Source organism: Physcomitrium patens, chromosome 16, assembly GCF_059467195.1.
Source record: "Physcomitrium patens ecotype Gransden chromosome 16, ASM5946719v1, whole genome shotgun sequence".
NCBI classification, from domain to species: domain Eukaryota; kingdom Viridiplantae; phylum Streptophyta; class Bryopsida; order Funariales; family Funariaceae; genus Physcomitrium; species Physcomitrium patens.
Genome location: NC_143425.1, coordinates 5416410 through 5439061, shown reverse-complemented (window position 1 = coordinate 5439061; position 22652 = coordinate 5416410). Strand labels below are relative to the sequence as shown.

Here is a 22652-nt window from a genome sequence, read left to right as displayed (position 1 = left end):
TAGAAGCTCCATAGATATTGCTTTGTCTTTATATATATTTATAATTGATTAGTAGGTTAGAAACTTGCTCAACAAATTAACCACGTATTGGTAGCTTACAAAATAAGCTAACTATATGGCAATCACATAGACAATTTGCCTTGTAAGTTAAGATAGATGTCTTACAAAGTCAACACATTTTGGAGGTCATATATGACATTGCCACTTAGCTCCTACTTAAGAGTATATATAGAAGTGAGAGTGAAGCTTTTTTCACTCTTATCAATGTCTTTTTAGTCCTTAGTCTTGTTTCGAGACTTTCTAGTCATCTTGTTTTTGACAATAGCTATTCTAGTTCAATATAATATCATCTTTGAGTGACTTTTTAGTTCTTTTTAGTGACACAAGAATATATTGAGTATTTCTTTTTTCAAGATTCATATCCTTGATACAAGAATTTTATGATTTAAAGAAATTTTTACATGCATATTACAAGGCTTGATTTTATTTATTAATTCTTATAAATTATTTTATCTAAATAAATTAAATTAGATAATAATGGTATTATACAAAAAATAATTTTAAATGACTAAAAAAAATCTAATAACTATAATAATATATTTTATTGATACACTCTTTCAAATTTATAAATTTGGACTTTATAAGTGAACTTATTACATAAAAAAGAACTATTTCTACTTATAATATCATACAAACTATATAATACATGCACACCTTTAATTTCACTCATACAGATTTGTACGCTTATTGCATTGTCTACTCAGTTGATTCAAATGGACCTTTTTAATAGCAAGATCTTATATAACATCATCTTATGCATATACATAAAATACATCTCCTCACACTTGTTGAGTTGGTGTAGTATCAGTATCATAAATAATTATTTAAATAAGAAATATTAGATAGAAAGTAGATGTAAGTATATTTCATAATATTTTGTGAAAAAATTCCTTAGAAGCCTCATGGAGGCAAACTTGACTTTATATGAATTTTTATTTGATTAGTAAGTTGAAAACTATACCAACAAGTTGACTATATATTGTACACATTGATGACTTGCAATATAAATTGATCATGTGGTGCATATTTAAAAAACTTGTCCTACAAGTTAGACATGTGTCTTATAAGTTGGATACATATTAGAGGTCTTATAGAATGTTGTCATATAGCTCATAATTAGATAATATATATAGAAGCAAAAATGACAACTTCTTCACTCTTGTCAAAAATCTTTTTTGTCTTTAGTCTTATTTTAAGGACCTCTAATTTATTTTTTTTGGAAATACTCATTTTAGTTCAATATTATATTATCTTTGAGTGATTATTTAGTCATTTTGATTGATACAAGTGTGTATCAAATATTTGATTCTTTAAAATTCATATCCTTGATACACAATCTATTTTTATTTAAATACATCGCTAAACTCCATCTTCAAACTTGTTGATTATGTTAGCACTGAGTTATATCACTTACCATGGTAATGTGCAATATCAAGGTTCTTCTATTATTTGGCTACTAAAAATTATAAATATTGTAAATTCAAAGATTGTAAATTCAAGTTAATTATAAAAAAAATAAAAATAAAAAATAAAAAAACAAGAGATAACAAGAATGGCATAACAAATAATGAAAGTAACAACTAAAATTTTAGAAAGAATCTCAAAAACTTGCTCATCACATTCACTATGTCATATCCACTTAAATATATTGGAAATGGTTTCTCATGTTCATTCTTATATCTAAAATTAGGATTTAGAATTTTTAAAAAAAAATAGAAAAAAAAATACTCTTAATTTTTCTCCATTCTTCTTCCATCTTTTCATTTAGCTAAATTCTAAACTTTTTAGTCACATTAAATTGTTTAGATTATAGACATTATAGACATCAATTGATAAGTGGACATCATAGATATTAGTTGAGTTGAAAACATCAAAATTAAATCACTTTGATTAAGTCATGGTCACTGATATTTGCTTCAATATTTTATCATTTTTTAAATTTATATAAAACTTTGAATGAAATTGTGGTTTATGATGTTAGACTAATGTTATGTGTAGCTTGGTTCAATGCTAGTTTAAGATTATGATTTAATTTGGAAGTCTGATTTAATTTAAGAGCATCTATAATAGTTACATTTTCTTTGTACACTTAGTTAATTACTCCATGTGTAACAAATTTTATAGCATGGCTTATTCAAAATGATGCTCTTGTGAATTCAAGACATGTAAGTATAAGATTAAAGAGGAGAATTGCATGCTTAAAATAATTGATGATAGAAAGCTGATTGACTATTGGTATTTAAGCAACAAGTTGGTAAGGTAAAAGTTTAATAATATTTTGTGAATCTTGACTTTTTAAATTATGATCTTTTCGTAGTCTTTGAGAATTTAAAAAATATAATAATTAAAACATAATTTTTTTTATTGAAAAAAACTATTGAGATTTGTAAGGTTTGAAGAAGAAGCCTCCTCATACAAAATTTGATTTCAAATATCTATGTTACAACCACCTACTACATTTAGCTTCGCAAAGTGAAAATCCAAACTGAATAAAAATAAGAAACAAGTAGTAAGGTTGAATTATGATATGCTTCTAAGTTGTGCTTAAAAAATTAACAATTTTTTTTTAAAATATTAGAAGATCTCATAATAAGACATCTTGTTGTCATGTATTGGAAGCTCAATAGTACTGCAATAATTTAAAGTAATCATTTGAATATTGAATACTTTGTTTTGAGGCACATTTGGATTGCATTTGATCTCATCAAGTATTATTATATAATATGAATTGTGGCTTAAGAATGCATCAGGCACCTAATTATGAAAGGCAAATAAAAAATGCTACAACAAGATCCTATTAAATCTAATATATTTTTTAAAAAAATCTAATTAATCCTTAAAAATACTAATTAAATTATAATCAATTCAAAAAAATTATTAAAATTTTAAAAGAAATATAAAAAGCCATAAATTAATTTTTTTTAAATCCTAAAAAAATATTAAAATAAAAATATTAAAGAAAAAAATAATAATTTTAAAATATAAAAAATATAAATCTTTAAAGAAATGAAGAAATAAAATTTTTTAATTCTAAAAATAAAAATCTTAAATAAATCTTAAGAAAATCCTAATAAAATCTTAATATAATTTTAATCAAATCTTAATTAAATCCTAATTAAATTTTAAATCCTAAACCAAATCTTAATAAAATCTTAATCAAATTATATACAAATCTTAGACCAAATTCTAATCAAATCTTAATAAAATCCTAACTAAATCTTAAATAAATTTTAAAAATCTCAAGAAAATTCTAAATAAATCTTAATTAATTACTTAGCTATTTTAAAACCTCAATAAATATTAATTAAATTTTTGATCTTATATAAAATTTTATTCACATTTTAATCCACAAAAAATTAATAAGCATATAAAATTTGAAAAAAATCATTAAACCAATTCAAAAGAAAAAGCTCCTAAAAAACTTAGATATCAGCCATCTTTCTTTTTTAATCCATATGTTGATATTCTAATAGCAATTTTTTCTTGCTAAACCATTCAATTTCTTTAATAATTAGTTGGTGTGTAGAATTCTAAGTCCTAATAGCTATCACCAATTTTTGCTTCAATTGAACTCGAAAATATTGAAAGATTACAAAAACCCTCACTAATCCTAAATTTCAATTATTTGAGACTATAATCCACAAAAACTCTCATAATTGTCAATCCAACCGTTTAATTAATATCAAATTTCACAAACACATTTAAAACAATTATAATGATAGTTCAACAACAATTCATTTATAAATAGGCTACAACATTCACAAAACCCTCAAATTTTTGAACTTCTTCTTAATTTTCAAAATCCAAATCCTTTGAATACATATCTCGTTTTGAAAAGCCCTCAAAACCTTATATACTTGTAAATCACATAAAATCATCTCTCAAAAATTCTCTCATAAGTCTGCTCTCAAATTCCACTCTCTAATCAACCAAAGAGTCCCAAAATCAATGTAGGTGTGTGATTTTGGGCCTTGGGGTTTGATTTCGACCTTGCTTAACAATTTGTCCTCTTCAAGTATCAATTCTTGGTACTTTGAGGTAATTTTTGCTAAAATCTATTTTTAATCCCTTCATAAAGATGCCTGTATTAACTATTTATCTCATTTATTTTTATTTGGTTCATTTATGTTCCTATAAATAAATAGAAGTATCTTTTATAAAAAGATAGTATTAGCACTTATTAATTTTTATTACCTCCTTGTCTATTATCTATATTTCTAAGATAATTTGCTAAAATATATTTATTTAAGCTGTTTTATAATAAAATATTTACTTTCTTTTTTTACCTAATGGTTGTGTTATTGCACAATAGTGTTGCTTCTATTGCCAGCAATGTTGCAACAAACAATGCACAAGGCATTAGTAAAACATCTTCGGTAAAGTATCCAAAGTCAAGTGCTTATGATTAATCCAATAAATCTTTTAATGATGTTTAAAGTGACTTGTTACACTTTGATAATTTATTTACTAATTTTGAATTCATATATATATTGTTGTAATTAAATGATGATATATTTTTGATATTTAATCTTTTGATATTTTTTTAAGTAAAGACAACATACTATTAATTGTATAGTATATACAAAGATTTTTTTGATCTTTATATATACTAAAAAAAACTACAATTATCTATTTTCATGAATCTTTTTATAAATTTTCTAATTTAATATTTTTAAATTTTATTTTTAAAAATATTGATCATCTAAATGAATTTTTTTTATTTATATATGAAATCTATATATATATTTAAAAAAATCTTTAATAACAACCATTGATATTACAAACTTATAATTGATAACATATTGGTCAAGAGTCTCAATTTTTGTCAAGGTTTTGGAACATTTTATGAAATATTAAAGATTAATATCAAGATATTTTTTTATATTGATTCTTGAATTGATAGACAAAAAGAACATGTGAATCAAATGTTATAACATTCTAATAATAATAGTTGTGATTTTTATATTTAAAGTCACTATTTTTTTTTGTGAAATAGGTTCTAAATTTTTTTTTGTGTTTTAAATATTTTATTGCTAGAAAGTTATATATTCATTAAAAGACATAAAATTATAATTAGTCTTATAAAAAATATAAATTCTTATTAAAAAATAATAATAATAACTAATTTATTATAATAATTTAAAATCCATTGAATTTTTTGAAAAAAAACTTATTGGATACCTTCTTTTTACTACATAAACACCTTCCATGTGGTTTTTTGTTTTAATTTATCCTAAATATCATTTTTTTTAAAAATGTTGTTATATTTTCAATCATTTGTGGAAGTTTATTGCATAATTTTATTTAACATGGAACATACATCTAAATTTTAACATGTGATATCAATCATTCAAGTACAAAAAGAAGACACAATTTCATTTATTTATTTATTTTCATAATATTTTTTAATAATAATAACATCATCAAAAAATATTCAAGTAAAAATAATATTACTATATATATGTAAAGGTGTATGACATAAGAAAAAGGAAGAGGTGTTATATAATAATAATATTAAAAGGTTGTCTACCTAATCATTTTTATTTTTAACATCCAAAAATATACAAATTATTATTCTATTTTTAAATAAATTATAAAAAAATTAATATCAATTAGAATTTTCGACTCTATAATTTAAAGGAGAAATTGCTTCAATTTCAAAAAGACAGTTTATAGTTAATCATACACAACATCTCTTCTAATATCTCTTCTAATATAAGATAAGAACATTTATACATAGAATCCAACAAGATTTGTTGTTTAATAAGACAATATATAACATTTAATATAAATTGTAACAAAAACATCCTCTAATTGATTTGAAAATAATTTAAGATATATATTGAAAGAAAATACTTGATATTCTTGTATTTAACATTAATTTTAAATAGATCAAATATATATTCCAAATAACAATTCTATGTTTATAAGAAATCTAGAAAAGCAAAAAGTTTTTTTTTTTTTTTTTTTTTTTTTTTTTTGTAGATTTTATAATTAAAAATTGGCTATTGACAATTTTCAAATAAAAAGAAATACAATGAAGTCTATTTGTATATATTTTTTATAAAATTACACCTAATGCAAAGTTTAATACATTTAATTTTTAATTTTTAATTGTTTTAAAGAAAAATCTTTAAAATTTTGAACAAAATGAAATTGGAATTGAAATATAAGTTGTTTTCAAGTCTTAGAACGTTACTTTTACATCTTCAGTTTTTTTTTTTAAAAAGAAATACTTGTATAAGCAAAAAAAAAAAAAAAAAAAAAAAAAAGACTTGAAAAAAAATTCTTAATAAATATTTAATGATAGTTTATAACTTTAAAAGTAATATAAAACATAACATCCAACACCTAAAATTCATGGATCTATAATAATATATACTTTCTAAGAATTCGTCTTTAAACCATCCTTTGAAATAATATATTCCAAAAGTTGCACTTGAATTCTGAAAAATATATGTTTTTTTTAACTTAACATATAATCTTACATGTTGAAGTTTTTATGATACAAGACAAACATAGTCTATATTCTTTTGTAAACTTTGAACAGAGAAGAGTATATTTTTAAACAATTTATGAAAAACTTATCTAAATTTTATAAAAATTATATTATTTATTACATAATAAAGTATTTGTAGGTCTAAAATACATAGAATTATATTCAAAACGGAATATGCTTGTAATCATCAACACCAATATAATTATGACACATTGCATTCCAATTCCAATCAATTTCAACTCATTCATTCATATCTCTTGTACAAACACCCACAACCCATTGTACTCATACTTCCATGCTCCACTCCTCTGAACTTGCTTCCTTGTCTTACATCTTCACCACCTCTTTTGCAATTGCACCACTTCCTTCCTTGTCTCTTGCTTCTTTGATCTTTACTTCTTACACCCATGAAAATTTGATGATCCAATGCCCATTGTACACCACCATCACCGTCCTCCTCTTTATACTCACATTACATTGCTACCCAATAGGATTCCTCAATCTCACCATCCATTACACACTCTACCACCACAGTTCTTGTCCACTTTCATTACACCATGCCACACCACCATCAAACCAAAGCGCCCCCTCTGCACTAACTAACCAAGCAACCAAGCCAGCCTTGATGGAACCCAGTGTAGTATTCTGCACTCCTTCCTTCCTTCTTCATGCTTTAGCCTCCTCAGCAACACCTTCCCTTCCCTCCCTAGTCTGCTTCCTTCCTTCTTTCCATCACCATACCAAACATCATCAACAACTTCGTGCCATCTCCCACACTCATCTCTCACACTCATGCATTCATTCATTCCAACCAACAATCAAAGCTTCAAAGGGAAGGGAGGGGGGCTGAGCTTACTCTTCACCTCCTCATCACACAATCCCCCAACGCAACCAAACTCTCCTCTGCTCTGACACCACAAATACAACGCATCTTCATCATCAGCAGCAGCACCACCCCACCTCACTCACTCACTCACATCTCCATACGCACACGCAACCATGCTCTCGCACACACTTGTAAGCACACGCTCATTCACTCGAAGTCAGTCACACACACACACACACACACACACACACTTACACAACACACGCACACTCACTCACTCACTCACTCACACTTACACACTCACACACAAGTCGCAGCTCACGCACACCACCGAGCTCCGCCGGCACTCGTGAACACTGGACACTAGATCGAGAAACAACACCTCAACACTCAACATGTGGCATGCTGCTGCCACACTAGCGCCGCGCTCCCACATCGCCACTTACTCACCTGGATGCGGCCCGGAACCAAGCCAGTGCAAGCAAGCAATATAGTTGCTGCTGCTGCTGCTGCTGCTCATGGTGGTCGGGGACGAATGCCGGACGGACTCATTCTCAATGGTGGTCTTGGGACCCGTCCACCGATTCAGACGGTGGATTGCAGTGGGGCACACATGCAATGCAAGGGGCCAAGTGGAGCAGGACGAGGACGAGGAGGAGGCTTTTCGGGCAATTGTTATTTGCCGATGGTAAGAACTTAGCTTTACTTCAATGCGTCGATAAATTCTTATTATGGGGTTCACTTTTTTCTTTTTCTTTTTCTTTTTTTAAAGTGTGGCGTTGCTTGCTTGCTCGTCTTCGCTGCAACTGGTGTCTCGATTTCTTCTTCCGCCTATTTGCTTGCTTTCTATCGCAGTCAATGCTTTGGAGCTCGGACTATTGCTAACCACAGGTCTAGCGTTCGTTTTTTGTATGTTATTTTTTCTAGTTCAACGGTGGTCTTATCAGACTGATATGGATGAGTGAGTGACAGTGTTGCTGCTGCTTCATGTGCAGTAACTTAGTCTAGCCTTTGTCAGTTCCATTCTTGCTTTTAGACTCCTTTTTCTATTGTTTGGCTTTACTTCTCTAGATGATGTCAGATGATGGGTTCCTGTTATGTTCTAGTAATTGGGTTTTGCAATGGATGTGTGGTGTTGGACACGAGCTGTAACCAGCCTTTGATAAATTCTCTTTGAATACAAATGGGTTTTATTTGAGATTCAATTTTGTTGTATGATTCATTCGATACTTTCATTTACAGCTTTTGTATAGTTTGCTTTTTAAGTAAATGGTTGTGTTATCATTGTGGACTATCCTTGATAAGTAGTGTTTATTGACTAATTAGTGTCAAGGATAGTCTGATAAAACATGTTAGCAATGTGTTTTTGGTCTGCAGTTGATTATGTTCACTTTCCAATGCTTGGTTTGCAATTTGAAGTGGGAAGACACTCTGGTGTTGTAACCAACATAATTATAAAATATAAAGTGTAGTTCATTTATTTCCTACTTACATAATTATTTTGTTTTGTTTTGTTTTGTTTTGTTTTTTTTTTTTTTTTAACAAGTTTTCACTTGAATTAATTTTTTTGTTTATATCTAAAGGATATTTTAGCAAAACCAAGTTCAATAATTGATGTAAAACATTTGAGTGGACTCTGTTTAAATATAACATACAAAATTTACAAAATAAAGTGCTTTTGTGTCGATTATATAGATCATATAACATTAGATTGGCATTTTGATAAACTTGAACTACATGAATACTTCATATATATATATATATATATATATATTTATAATTTATTTTTGAAGATTCTAGTAGCATTTTTTTGAAACGTCTTCATAAAACTGAATAAGATAAAAATCCAAGTATATTGCATACATTAAAGTACTTCTAAAAACTATGAGCGTAGTTTAGATGCTAAGTAGTGCAAGAAAATGTTTATTACAACTGTGATGCATTTAAAAAAAAATAAAAAATAAAAAATAAAATTGTACATCGTATTATTAAAAACGTATTTTAAAATTATGGGTCTATCAAGTCTGGTGTTGCTACTTGCATGCCAATTGAAGCAACTTCAAAAGTTGTTTGCATAGGTCTTGTAGTAATACCCACAACTCCAACACATTCTTAACACATGGATTTGTGCAGAAAATACATTTGTACTCACATGTCATATACAATTTAATACGTTTAGCATGAGAATATCTTATATTCCATTTGTGCCCATATTTACATATGCTTTACTTAAACAAAATATCAGGATCTATCAAGGTAATGTCAATGCTGGCAATACATGTTTTTGTACCTCTCTCAAAGCAAATATGTTATGTAAATTACACCTTGTTCACCACCACTAATTAAAAATATATATATATATATATATATATATATTTAGATTTTAAATATTTTAAAACTTTTAACTAAATTTTATTTTTAAAAATAGGTATGGTTAAATATTTTTTATTTAACAAATTGAATATTGAGAAGATAAATAAGCACTTAGAATCTACATAAATCTATATTTTTGCCAATAATAAACCATAGGTTAAGAAAACAAATGCAAGAATTGGATCCAAAATTGATTTTAAATCTTTATTATCTTTAATCTAATGTTGCAAAACAAATCTTAAAATAGTTCGTCATTTTTACATCCTTCTAAAGCTATAATCTTGCAAGTCTTATACTTCTAAAATCTTCTTAGAACTAAAATTCTAACCATATCTACAAATTTTTAAAATAATCTTGATTTGCTATATATAATTGTTTTTGTATTTGGAGTCAAATTTATGACTATATCTCACAATGCAAACATCTATCCTCTACCAACCTTACTATTTTTATATAGTATTTTGTACAATCCTAATCTTGGTTTGTTTTAGAAGTAATTTATTGTACTTTTTATTTTCTTTAATTTTTAAATCTTCCATATTATCCCTATCAAATAATGGCCTTAACAAGGTAGTTTTTATTTTTTATTTTTATATAGTTCAAATTTGTTATGAAGGGTATCTTGAAGTAAAAACATATCAACTAATTTTAATCTATTAACTATTCAGATATGAAAAAGTCTATAAAACTAGTTTTTGAATTATCTTTGTATATCATTAATCGTTATCAATCTACAGTGATAAAATAATAGATTTGGAGTTATTACATATCTTTATACCAAGTAGTTGTGTTATTAATAAAAATAAAAATTTCCAATGTAAAGCTTCAGTATTGGGTCTCAATATCATTTTTTCCAGCTTTGACTTTATAGTAAAATAAATTCATAAATATTATGAAATTAAAACATATGCAAAATAAAATTATATATATATATATATATATATATATTGTGTGTGAGTGTTCATATAGAAAATCTAGGATAATTTACTCAAAACCAATCATCTTAAATTAAAGTAATTTAATTTAAAAAAAATTAATAGGTTATCATTGAAAAAAGGATAAATATATGTATATTCATTTCAATCAAATAGAAAAATGATTAAACCAAATTACTCATTACTTTAATAATTTATAAATTATTCAAATTTTTATTACTATATATATAAGTAATTATTTTATATCATTTAAACAAGATCAAAATCAATTAAAAATATTGTGTATAATTCTTTGTATATAAGATTAAGACCAATAATAAATCATTCTATTATAGTCAGCAAAGAAATTAAAAAATATTTAAATTATTAATTTTTTTTTAATAAGAAATATTTTAGAGAGACATATGTTTGTAAATAATATAAAACTCAATCATATGTTTGTAAATAATATAAAAAATAAATTAAGTATTATAGGATTTTTAAATTACTTCTAGACCTTATTATATTATATATGGTACCAAACAATCTTTATATGGCACTAAACAAGTTAATTTATACTAATAATACATCTTTATATGGTAATAAAAAAGTAAATTTATACCAATAATACTTTAACATATTATAATAAAGAGGAGATAGCTTTCTTAAAAAAAAATATAATTATTCATTACATATGATTTAATAAAATTATAAATAAAAGACAGTGAATGGATGAATTCGTGGATTGACAGATGGATAAGGTCTAGTGACCGGAAGACCTGGCCAGCCGGTGAAGGAGTCCCCCCGTGTCACGGCTGCGGTCGCAGTACTTCGGGAGCCTCTTTTGCGTGGAAGCTATCCATATGGCTTTCTTCGGCATACCCCGTCAAATGAGCACAGGCAGGCAGGCACCAAGCACGGTGGCAGGGCCCACCCCGAATGCTGCGAGCTTCTGTAGCCCTCGTGGTCTCTCCTTCCTCGATGCGGCATCGGCTTTGCCGAGCTGCACCACATCGCAACCCGTTCGTTGTGCTTCGAGGAGGTTCTCGTGCGGAGGAGTGGCACCGAGCGGAGTCCACTCTTGCTCCCTTCGCTTTGCTTTCCTTTCTACAGTTCCCCTCAATAAACACGTGCAATTTCCACATTATATTTTGTAAGTAAAAACAAATTTTCATATAATATATATATATATATATATATATATTTGCACTATGCGCTTTTCTTTTTCACACAGCGCATAGATACAATTCCCCTCGGCGAAAAGGTGTTTACAGAATCTCAGGCGGAAAGGGTTCGCACGCACTGGTGATGAATGAATGTGGAGGAGAGGATACCCCCCCATCTAGGTTCTCATTCATCCACCCCTCCAAATAGCACGGGCATAAGGACCGGAATTGTCTGCCAGTCAGGCATTCAGTCATCCTTCTTCTAGAGGACCCAGCGAGCGAGGCTGTAATTGCACGGGGGCGCTGAATTTTCCCAGCGTATAAGCTAGCCGGCCCGGTCAAGAGCAGACACACCCGTGATCATATTCGGAGGTGTGAAAGGGGATTGGTGCGAGGTGGGGGGGGGGGGGACCTTATCAGAGGTAGCAAATCGGTGCTTCGGTGGAAGGAATGGAAGGGAGTACTGATTATTCCAACGAAGCTTCTTCCGCCTCCGCTAGGTCCCTAAAAGTCTTCGTTGTGATGTTGTTGTGGTGGTGACGTGTAGCTTAATTGAGGAAGGATGGCAAAGCTGCAATCGCAAAAATTCGTGGCAAGGATTGGATTCCTACGATCACTGGAACGGGAATTGAAACGGAGCTTGTGTTTGTCGGCATTTGCCCAGAGTCGCCACCCTAATTTATCCCTTCCTTGAATTCGTCCTCCTCCTTTTTCTTCCGTTATTATTACTATTATTTTTTGTTTTTTGGTAATGGAGACGCTTGAAGGCAAGTTGAGAGCACTGGAGTTCGTTATCGCCGGAACTCGGCCTGTGAAATAAACTTTGCATGAGAGGATGTCGAGTTCGTCCACTTAGCCCGTGCCTTGTGATGATGCCACATGGAGAAGGAGATTTCTCACTGATTGTGACATAGGGCAAGAACAAAGATAAGAATGCTGCGAAAATTTGGTTTCCCTCACTCGGAAGTATCTGCTAGACAAGTAGAATGAGTTTGGAGACATGGTGTTACCCGTTGAAAACCCAACTTCGTACCGATATTTCCAAGTGGTGATCCAATTTTGGTAGTGCGGGGTCCACATTTGGAGAGCTGGAAGCGGGCTGGTTGGGAAAGTCTTGCACTTGTTTTCGTAACTGGGAGCAGGGGGAGGAGAGTGACTGTCTGAACACAACGGCTGACGAAGACTAAGGGACGAGGCTCGTTACTTTTCCTCGCTTGGTGTGGAGAGAAGCCAGCCGTGGCGGTTGAGGTGCCGATTCGTTTGGAAACCGTGTGGACTATCGCATACAACGCTCTTGATTGTTTGGTACGCGAACAGATAGCATCATCGGAGCAGTGTGGGGTTGTTGCGGAGTCTGGAGAACGTTTGTCTTTGATGTTGCTGCTCAAAACGACTGTAGCAGGAGAGCGGGGTGATGGCCTGTTGGTGAATGGCAAGCAAGATACGACAGAGTTCCTCGACTAGTTAGCTCGGCGTCTGCATAAGCGCAGGGAAATCAAGAATTTTCGAGATTTTTGTAGACGGCACAGGATCGCCGTGTGGGCGTGCAATGCTTGGGAGTTGGAGACGGTCGATTTGAGGCCTTAAGTCAGGATTGAGTTGAATATTTGGAGAGAAGCAAGAGAGCAGGAGCAGGAGCAGGAGCTTTGGGGACCAGCCAATGAAGCTGTGGAGTAGAAGAAGGCCTTGTTAGTCTGTTTCGATGGATGGGATACTGATGATCGATCCTCCTGCTCAGAGACTCCGACGGGAGGGTGTCGGTTCACAATTAATCTTTGGTGTTCACAGGAGGGCGCTGGCATTACTGCTCTGGTTGTACGTTGTAGCCCTTGGCCTCCTCTCAGATTCTGCAGCTGCTCAGTGTGATGGGAGAAACGGCTTCACCACTCCTAAAGTTGAAGGTAGACCGAGTTTCTCAACCAATTGGGAGTTGATTGTTGAGTAGAGAAGGTTCTTTTATTTTTCAGTCGCACTTGGGATTGATTTGAGAGACTTCGTTGTGTTTGTGTGTGGTGTACAGTGGATGCACTCATTACTCTCTACCAAGGTTTTGGAGTCAATAACTCAGGGTTTTTCAACTGGAGGAATGGAGATCCTTGTCAGAACAAATGGGGAGGTGTCGTTTGTCAAAGATTTATGGGTTTAAATTGCAACACAACCATCTCGGGACTGTAAGGACCTTTTGCCCTCAAAGCACAGGAATAACAAACAGCTGCATATTCGTCTCTAAACAGGTCTAGAGATTGGCAACGGCACTCTTGATACAGTACTAATGGCGTAGGATAGCATTGGCACACATAGCTAGTCAGCACCCAGAACCTCGTTCTGATAGAAAATGAGAATTTGTCTCTGCTGAATTGAGCTAGGCATCTAGACTTGCTGTGATCATTGCATGCGGGGTTGTGACCAAGATGAAGTTGAGGTTCATTTTGTAGCCCAGTCATGACTACCTACATTTCTAGGGCTTAGGATTGATAAAATTTCCAAATTCCAAATTTAGCAACCTTGTGGTTGGGCTGATGACTCTTTTTCCCATTTGTAATTGCTGGTTGAATATGACTGAATATGTTACCTAAGTAGGAGGATAATTTATTTGCTGAACTTCCCGAGTAATTTATGCAGGCAATTGACGAATCTAAATATTGAAGGCACGCTCTCATCTGCGATCCAACATCTGGCTAATTTGACATTTCTGTAAGTGAATTCTAAGAATCCTGCATGTGCTCGGTTTTTCGATCATCGCATACCCTCATTGTATTGAGAGGTTTGTTCAGTGAAGTGAAGTGGAGTGGTATTCATTTTAAGGAAAGTGGAGAAGTAAGCTGCATTTCATCTTAAATTCGTGTTATTGGTATAGAATTTCGAACACCTTAGTAGAGATAGTACTGAGGGTAATGAGATCGATTGGATGAATCAAAACGTTCCCTTTCTGAAGTTTCGAGACCTGATTTGCGATTTGTATCTGGGTATACGTCAGCAGCTGCTAGCTATTAATTATTACTATTGAACAGCAATCCTATTCTCGTTCGTAAAAAGAAAATGCTTACATAAGATTCTCTTTTCAAAGTGCAGAAATATAATTGGAAATCCAAAACTGAATGGCCGTATACCTTCCGAACTTGGAAACCTGCCCGAATTAGTCATTCTGTAAGTTTCAAAGCGCTTGTGCGGTGGTTATTGTGCTTATCTAGTCAACATTTTGACAATGTTGCAGTTAAAGGTATCTATTAAGCCATTCCCAGGTCAAGCTGTTTGATCTCGTGCGTTTTCTCGTTTCGCAGAGATTTGCACAGCAATTGCTTCAACGAAAATATACCAGTTTTAAAAAATCTTACAAAACTGCAGTTTCTGTGAGTTTACCGTTCACCCATCTCAGCTAATAGGTCATGCTATCTGAACGTACTGTTGGTGATATTGAATCATGGCAATAGCATGTCAATGAGAACTTATAAAGGCCAGATGACGATCATTGCGTATGAAGATAACGATTTTATATTAGTTCCGTATTCGAATCACTGAACGTTTGAGGAACTGACTACGAATTTGTCATCATTCAGAGACTTGAGCGGAAACCAGCTGACTGGTCCAATTCCTCGTTGGTTAGGTTCTCTGGGTCAGATCCAACGGCTGGAATTATCAAATAATCAGCTCCGTGGTTTCCTTCCATTCGCAGCACCTAACAACAACACTGGTCTGGATAACCTGACTTTTGCTGTTCAAATGTGAGTTGAATCCGAGTAAACCATCTTGTCAATTACAGAACAATCACTGTTCAAATTAGACTACACAGCTTTTGCACATCTAGAACAGTACAACTACCTGAACTAGAGCACATTTGAAAATCTTATATCTGGAATGGGACTAAGTGCAGACTTTTCTGCATTAAATTTGTAGTAGGTGGGGTAAACCTAGTTTAATGTCTAATTTATTTGTTGTTTGTTACATGTTTGCAGGTCCTTTAGTAATAATTACTTGAGTGGCCCATTGGATAGTCTGGCCAGCCTTCCGAGGATTAGATTTTTGTGAGGATCTTCAGAAAACCTTGTGCATCTCTTGTTTATTTTCACAAGTAAACCATTTGCTGATCTCCACGTCATTCTATTCTAGGCATACAATAATGCACACATGCCAGCTTACAATCAATATGGGGGCCCCAGAAGATTTACTTAATTCATTGCATTCTGGATCAGGAATGGCAGCGATAATCAGTTCAATGGGACATTCCCTGTTAATCTTCTCAACGGGGATGGGAACTTGACAAAGCTTGTTGTGTTGGACCTTTCGAACAATAATATCTCTGGATCGTTGCCAACTGTGAGAGTTCAAGGTCTTCAAGAAATGTACTTCTGTTGCTCCTACTTCTTCAGCCTGAAAACTAAATATCAAACTATTATTATTATTATTATTATTATTCTTTTTTGAATACTCATCGCATGGACACCGCATCAATTCTTTCTACTAATGTTTCCTGATTTTCCTTATCCAGATATATGTCAAATAATAACTTGAGTGGCATTCTTTCGCCCAGTTTCTTAGAAAGCTATGATTTACGCAGATTGTAAGTGGCAACTATTTGCATCAATTTGTTTTGGTGCATTCCTCCGTCCGTTCTTATGATTCTTGTTGACCCTTCTAACTAAAGAACGTCCGTCATTTGTGTTCTTATGTTTATAATCTCTGAGCTTCGGTCATTCATAAAAAGGAACTTAGCAATCTATTGCAGTTGGACTCTTGTGCTAAATATGACCGGTTTTCAGAACACTTAGGTTGTCAGCGCAAGAAATCAGCTCATGAAGTTCTAGACAAATTGCATCAGATACTTTTGCTTCAAGTTGTTTTAAGTTCAGGACACCATATTCCGACATGGTAGTTGATCGCCAACAGTAATGGTTGGTCAGAGATTTAAGTGGGTGTTGTTGTGAATGCACAGGAATCTGGATCGCAACAATATATCTGGAAGTTTGACTCTATCGAACACTTCCAATTTGCAGTATATGTCGTTGGTCGATAACAACATTCAAGATTTTCAATTCCCACAAAGTTGGTGGACTGTGGCATCTCAACATTTAGCTCAAAATATATCCAGTACAAATTTGCTCAGCAATACTTTGTAAGCATTTTCATTTTCCTTGCCATTGTTGATACATATCCAGTATCTACTCAATGAATCCTAGCTATTTTTGTTTGTTATGTTTTGCTTTGTGTTATGTTGTTATTAGATAATTATAATTTAGATGTATTTTGTGATCATGAACTCCGCCGTTGTAAACTCACCAGATGAGAAGATCTCCAACTCAAGTCTCCAACTCAAGTCTCCAACTCAAGTGATTGATTGCTGCCTTTGTGGGAATCTTATTTGCAGCCTTGGTCAAAATCCCTACTGTAATGATCCTCAGACAGATTTAATGCTGCAAATATGTCGTTCAAATGCGAACGAGATCCTGACAAGAGGTTAGTAATATCAGAACTTGATTCTTCTGCTCTCCTTCGGAATTAGTTGTAATGTGTCTCAATGTGAGTGCTTTCACTACCCATTTCTTACAAACAAGCCTAGATTTTTTTTCAAATTTAAAAAGATCCTGATGGTTATCAGTCCTACTTAGTGCTGTAGTTTAAGTTTGAAAAGATCAAATCTTAGTAACCACTAACTCTTCTTTCATGGGATGCTATTGTGGAAGCAGTAGTTCGCAATGGCACCAACAACAAGATGCTGATAACTATTGGTGTCATTGCCGGATTTATTGTGTTGGTGGCTGCTATAATTGCTTTGGTCATTATTCGGAGACTATGGAAAAGGATCATTGTCCTCCGAGATATCCAACGTGGTATGTCTCTTCCATTTTTGGAGTTTAACATCTCTTCAGCACTTTCATGGATAGTTTGTTGTGGAATATGCATTATGAAACTTGCGAATATCTCCTGTTGTATTTCGATTCTAATGTCTGCCACTAACTGAAACCAGTATCACGTTTGACTTAATTGACCTGAAGCTTTAAGCAGTAGTTGAATCTGACATCTCGATAATTATAGGTTTTTGTCTCCCGTATTTTGACTGCCAAAAGCATTAAATTTTTGGAATACCTGCTATGATGTTAACTTTACATCAATTTTTTCTTTTTGATTGCAGAATTTGCGAAAAACGAAGTTCAACCTAACTTGTATTCATATACCGAACTGAAAGCAGCGACCGAAGATTTCTCTCCGAATAGGAGACTAGGTCAAGGTGGATTTGGTGTTGTTTACAAGGTAAGGAGTCATGCAATAATTTCAGCAATTAGTCGGATCTGTGATACATTTTCATTGTTAATAGAAATCTGAATTATGCCACAAAATCTTATTTATATTACAAATGGGAAAACAAATCTCGAGAAATTTTAGTACTGCTGATTTATTGCATCTTCCGTCTGACTTTTGTCTATATTCTATTTTTTGGAATGGGGTGGTTATGCAGGGCGTTCTTTCTGATGGCACAGAATTGGCTGTCAAACTATTAAATAACTCAAATCAAGTACTTGTTGAGTTTTTGAACGAGATTGTCACAATCACCAACGTGCGGCATAAGAATTTAGTCAAGTTGAAAGGATGTTGCGTTAAAGGAGACCAACGACTGCTTGTATATGAGTATGTGGAGAACAAAAACCTTGCGGAAGCTTTGTGGGGTATGTATCAACATCCCTGCGTGGCACCTAGTGACAGTGTCACCTGACTATGCTTCTGGAAATAAATGCAGCTGAGATTATATTTTACACCTGAAAATCCTTGAAACTAGCTGTAATTTAACCTTCCTGCAATCAACAGATGCTCCTTCAAAAGGTGGCCGAGACTTGGACTGGCCGACACGGTTCAATATTATTTTAGGGGTTGCACGTGGACTTGCATATTTGCACGAAGAAGTAACTCCACCAATAATACATCGAGACATTAAAGCTGCCAACATCCTTCTCGACAAAAGTCTTGACCCAAAAATTGGAGATTTTGGCTTGGCACTCCTCTTTCCAGCTCTTGATGACGATCGCACTCACCTTAGCGTTAACATTGCGGGAACCAAGTGAGTCACCTAGTACCCTAAACGCAAAATCTTCGATGTATTCTATTGTATTATCGTATAGCCTGGTCATTTTAGGGCTTTTCTCGTGAAAGGAAAATTATGAGCTTACCGGTTAGAGCGGTGATGGTCATTGCGCGGAGACTTGCATTCTAAGCGAAATTTTGTGCTATGTAGGGGTTATCTGTCACCAGAGTATGCAAGTTTCGGTCAAGTATCGGAGAAAGTTGATGTATTCAGCTTTGGAATCTTGGTTCTTGAAATCGTCAGTGGAAGGAAGAATATCAATTTGAGACTCCCAGCAGAACAACGATATATCCTAGAATGGGTGAGTAATGGAAGTTTGTGGTACTTCCCAGTGTCAAGTTGCTCCCACATTTTCTTAAATGGAAAAGACGTTTATTTTTCCATGCACACCAATGCCGGTATTAACATGGTAATTGTAATGTTGTATTATTTTGCAGGCGTGGAAAATGTACGAAGCAGAGACGTTACAGGATTTCATTGACGCCAAACTCGTGGATAAGTCCAGAGTGGAGGATATTAAGCATGTAGTGAAATTAGGATTAGCTTGTGCACAATACACAGCTGCAAGACGGCCAACGATGTCGAGTGTAGTGTCCATCTTATTAGGCCACCAGCCAATAGATAACATTAACAGAGAATCTGAATTTTCAAAAGGGCAAATGGAAGCCATGTTTGCTACACTACAAACGAGTTCCCTCACTCCGGTAGACGAAGATAGTCCTCTACTTGTTGGGTTGCCTACAGCAAGCGCAAGTGGGGCCTTCATTGAACTTGGGAAACTGAAACCCAGGTAGAGATGAACTCTTGTAATTGTCCGTTGCACAAAAGATTATAACACTGCATGCCATCAGCATCCACTTCTCGTCCACAAAAATATGGTAGTGATTGACGGATGTTTAATCCTTTCTCTACTTTTTTTTGTAATTGAACATACAATAAATGTCTCTACCTACGTAACAAACCGTTCGGAGTGAACAGTTTGTGATTACAGTAAAATCAAATGGTAACTCAAACCTATAAAGCCCATTTTGGTTTGTTCAAAATGACAAACTAAAGATATAGTTTAATCATAGCAACTTGGCCATGGTGATCATGATAACAAATACTCTACTGGCCTCCACCTTGAAAACAATAAAAGGTGCTAACTACAATTCTCCTTAATTGGAGGTAAGGTTGGCCACACTTTACTGTTCAACTCTAATACATAGAGGATGGCACGATTGTTCACATCATCAACGTCAAAATGTAAGTGATCATGTATCTTAAAGTAACAAGATCTTCCGCCCCTAGTTCTTGCGAACTTGCAACACTTGAATTTTGCAATCTCGAATAAAAGTTCCACGTTGCAAAATCCATGAATGTTTTTTACGCTGCAAAACCTAATGATACCACGTTAAAACGTTGCCTTGACCACCTGTAGAGTTATGAATCTCTGGTATAGCCTACCAATAACTGTAAAAATCAGAAAATCTAAATAGAAATGAAGAGTCATGCTGCTCCAAAACTTCCAGAGATTTGAAAACATCAAAGTTGCAACCCATCAAAGGATAAAAACTACGTTACTTTCAACAGTGAACATTCAAAGTTGACAAGCTGAGAAACTTACTGTGACCCTTGCCTCCAACGCAACCTATTCAAATTACTCGAATGACGAAGGTCTGGAGCACTCAATGAGAACAACAATGCCTCGGAGCTCAGTCGCAGTAGAAAACCAAAACAACTAGTGCCATGTCTACTCTACAGAATGCTATTCAATGAATTCCATTTCTCCCAGAGCTGAGACGCACGATCAAGAAGCTCCTCTGAGATGGAGGGATCCACATACGCCGACATCGCTTTTATGAGCTTGATGAACTGGTCGCCATTATCCTTCGGACTCTGACACCGAAGATCACCTAGACTGTAAGGTAGCATGTGGTTGGGTAAATCCAGCCTCAGAGAGAGCAATTTCTTGCTCATGAGAATGCCGCCGTCATCTGCCATCAAGCTCTCTCTCGGACGCTTGAGCTTCACCTTGTCTCGATTCTCCAAAAGATTCTCCACTGTTCCATACTCTTTCACGAGTTTTAAAGCTGTGACCTCTCCGACTCCAGGCAAGCCCGGGATGTTGTCTACCTTGTCGCCCATAAGAGCCAGAACCTCGAGGTACTGCCAGGGTTGGATATCCCCAAACCGTTTCTGAAATTCCTTCACGCCAAATGGGACAATCCCTGAACCCCGTGGGACGAATCTTAGGAGACGAAGGCGAGGCGAGATGATCTGAAAGAAGTCTTTATCAGGGGAAGCAATACTGACATGCATGCCGGCATCGACAGCTCGTACAGCAAAAGCTGCAATGGCATCGTCAGCTTCGACGCCTGCAACTTCAACAACAGAGATCCCGAGAGAGAGAAGAGCGGGTTTCAAGCACGAGAGCGCTTGGCACACAGTATCTGGAGTTGGGGCCCTGCCGCTTTTGTAAGCTGGGTATAGCTCGTGGCGGAATGTCAAGCCCTTGTAATCGAATGCAGCAGCGACGTGAGTTGGCTTGGTGTCCAGCAAGCGAATCATGGTGGAGAGCGCGGTGAAGACTGTCAACACCCAGTCGGCCTCTGAGCCCATGTCCTTGAGGCTCCCGTATTGGACCTTCGCCATAATCTTGAAGTACGCGCGGTAAAGAATGGCGTTGCCGTCGAGGAGGAGGAGACTCCGCTGAGATTCTCCCCCATCCCATGGAAAACTGGAATCGCTGGGCGTCTCGATGTTCAAGGGTTTGTCGTCCGGCAGTACATGCGTCGAAACTTTTTTAGACGCTACAATGGGTTGCAACGAGACATGCTGCGGAGTTGGGGAAGTTTGTCTTACTTGTGGCGATGATGTCCGCGTCGGCTGCGTGAACTCGGTGCTTGGTTGCTTGAACAAGCGGACATATCTAGCAGATGATGATGCTTTCTCGGCGAAGGAGGGCCTGTGCCAGGAGATGAGCGACACGGTCGACCATGGCAGCGAGGTCATCCTCCACATGGCCATTGTTCTGGTCTCCTTCGCTAGCGGCGACGCCTCTCAACTACAAATTGTGCCATTGCTGCAATCCTCGTAACCACTGTAGGCTGAAAATCTTAAACCTAATCTTCGAATAAGGATTGCTCCTGTACTTATTGAACTCATTCCCATAGACCCAAAACCCTGGAAACTGCCCTCAAATTGCCCCATGACACACGATGAGTAGCGTGGCAGCCATGACTCGACCTCGTAGCGATGGCAACAAAGGTGACTGCAACACCCAATCCTCGAAGGATGGAAGAGTAGGTACTCAAAACTTGAATCATTCGTAAGGTAAAGCATGTCCTGCAAAGATTATGGTAAAAAGCACAGAAAAGGTGACAATGTAGCATTTGGATAACCCGTCAGCACTTGAAAATTCGGGGACCTGTGGATAAAATCAAGGATAATAGATAACTTCGCTCATGGAAAAGCCATCATTCAAAATCAGCTGATCCATAAGCCAACAATTTAATTGACTTCAAAGAAGTTCCAAATGCACATTTTAGTAGAACGTTGTTAATCCCCGAAAATTGATTTACTACATAAAGAACTAATTTATCGGAGAAACGTTTCATGTATCCAATAGTTTAACATTCCAAGGTCTGTCAATGAGCTTCTTCACAACGCATAAGCTGCTAAACAAGGCGATAGATTGCGAAATTGCATGGATTCATCCCATAAAAATTCAATTAATAATATGTAATAAATTCCTTCCGTT

The 22652-nt window shown here is 34.3% G+C and overlaps 2 protein-coding genes and 1 long non-coding RNA gene across 10 annotated transcripts; 1 reads left to right on the top strand and 2 right to left on the bottom strand.

Annotated features, from left to right (window-relative positions):
- Positions 1-6776: 6776 nt before the first annotated feature.
- LOC149987613 (uncharacterized) lies at positions 6777-7833 on the bottom strand. 6 transcript variants are annotated; one of them, XR_016506949.1, is made up of 3 exons: positions 7682-7833; positions 7416-7462; positions 6777-7284 (listed from the first exon to the last, which is right to left on the bottom strand). It is a non-coding gene; the product is annotated as an uncharacterized LOC149987613 (long non-coding RNA). The 6 variants fall into 6 exon arrangements; XR_016506950.1 differs by having other exon boundaries at positions 6777-7281; XR_016506951.1 differs by having other exon boundaries at positions 7416-7467; positions 7690-7833.
- Positions 7834-12973: 5140 nt separating this feature from the next.
- Positions 12974-19784, top strand: LOC112293760 (uncharacterized). 2 transcript variants are annotated; one of them, XM_024543569.3, is made up of 17 exons: positions 12974-13739; positions 13859-14009; positions 14461-14532; positions 14911-14985; positions 15120-15188; positions 15396-15560; positions 15792-15860; positions 16029-16178; positions 16325-16396; positions 16769-16948; positions 17201-17289; positions 17520-17663; positions 17966-18084; positions 18290-18497; positions 18637-18886; positions 19061-19211; positions 19348-19784. In XM_024543569.3, the coding sequence occupies exons 1-17, from the start codon at positions 13541-13543 to the stop codon at positions 19702-19704; spliced, it is 2520 nt and encodes an 839-aa protein (XP_024399337.1). In that variant the 5' UTR covers positions 12974-13540; the 3' UTR covers positions 19705-19784. The 2 variants fall into 2 exon arrangements, with proteins under 2 accessions (XP_024399337.1, XP_090112908.1); XM_090256782.1 differs by lacking the exon at positions 16325-16396 and having other exon boundaries at positions 13044-13739.
- Positions 19785-19786: 2 nt separating this feature from the next.
- On the bottom strand, positions 19787-22185 carry LOC112293761 (uncharacterized). 2 transcript variants are annotated; one of them, XM_024543571.3, is made up of 2 exons: positions 20517-22185; positions 19787-20289 (listed from the first exon to the last, which is right to left on the bottom strand). In XM_024543571.3, the coding sequence occupies exon 1, from the start codon at positions 21917-21919 to the stop codon at positions 20648-20650; it is 1272 nt and encodes a 423-aa protein (XP_024399339.1). In that variant the 5' UTR covers positions 21920-22185; the 3' UTR covers positions 19787-20289; positions 20517-20647. The 2 variants fall into 2 exon arrangements, with proteins under 2 accessions (XP_024399339.1, XP_024399340.1); XM_024543572.3 differs by having other exon boundaries at positions 19787-20280; positions 20517-22174.
- Positions 22186-22652: the final 467 nt, after the last annotated feature.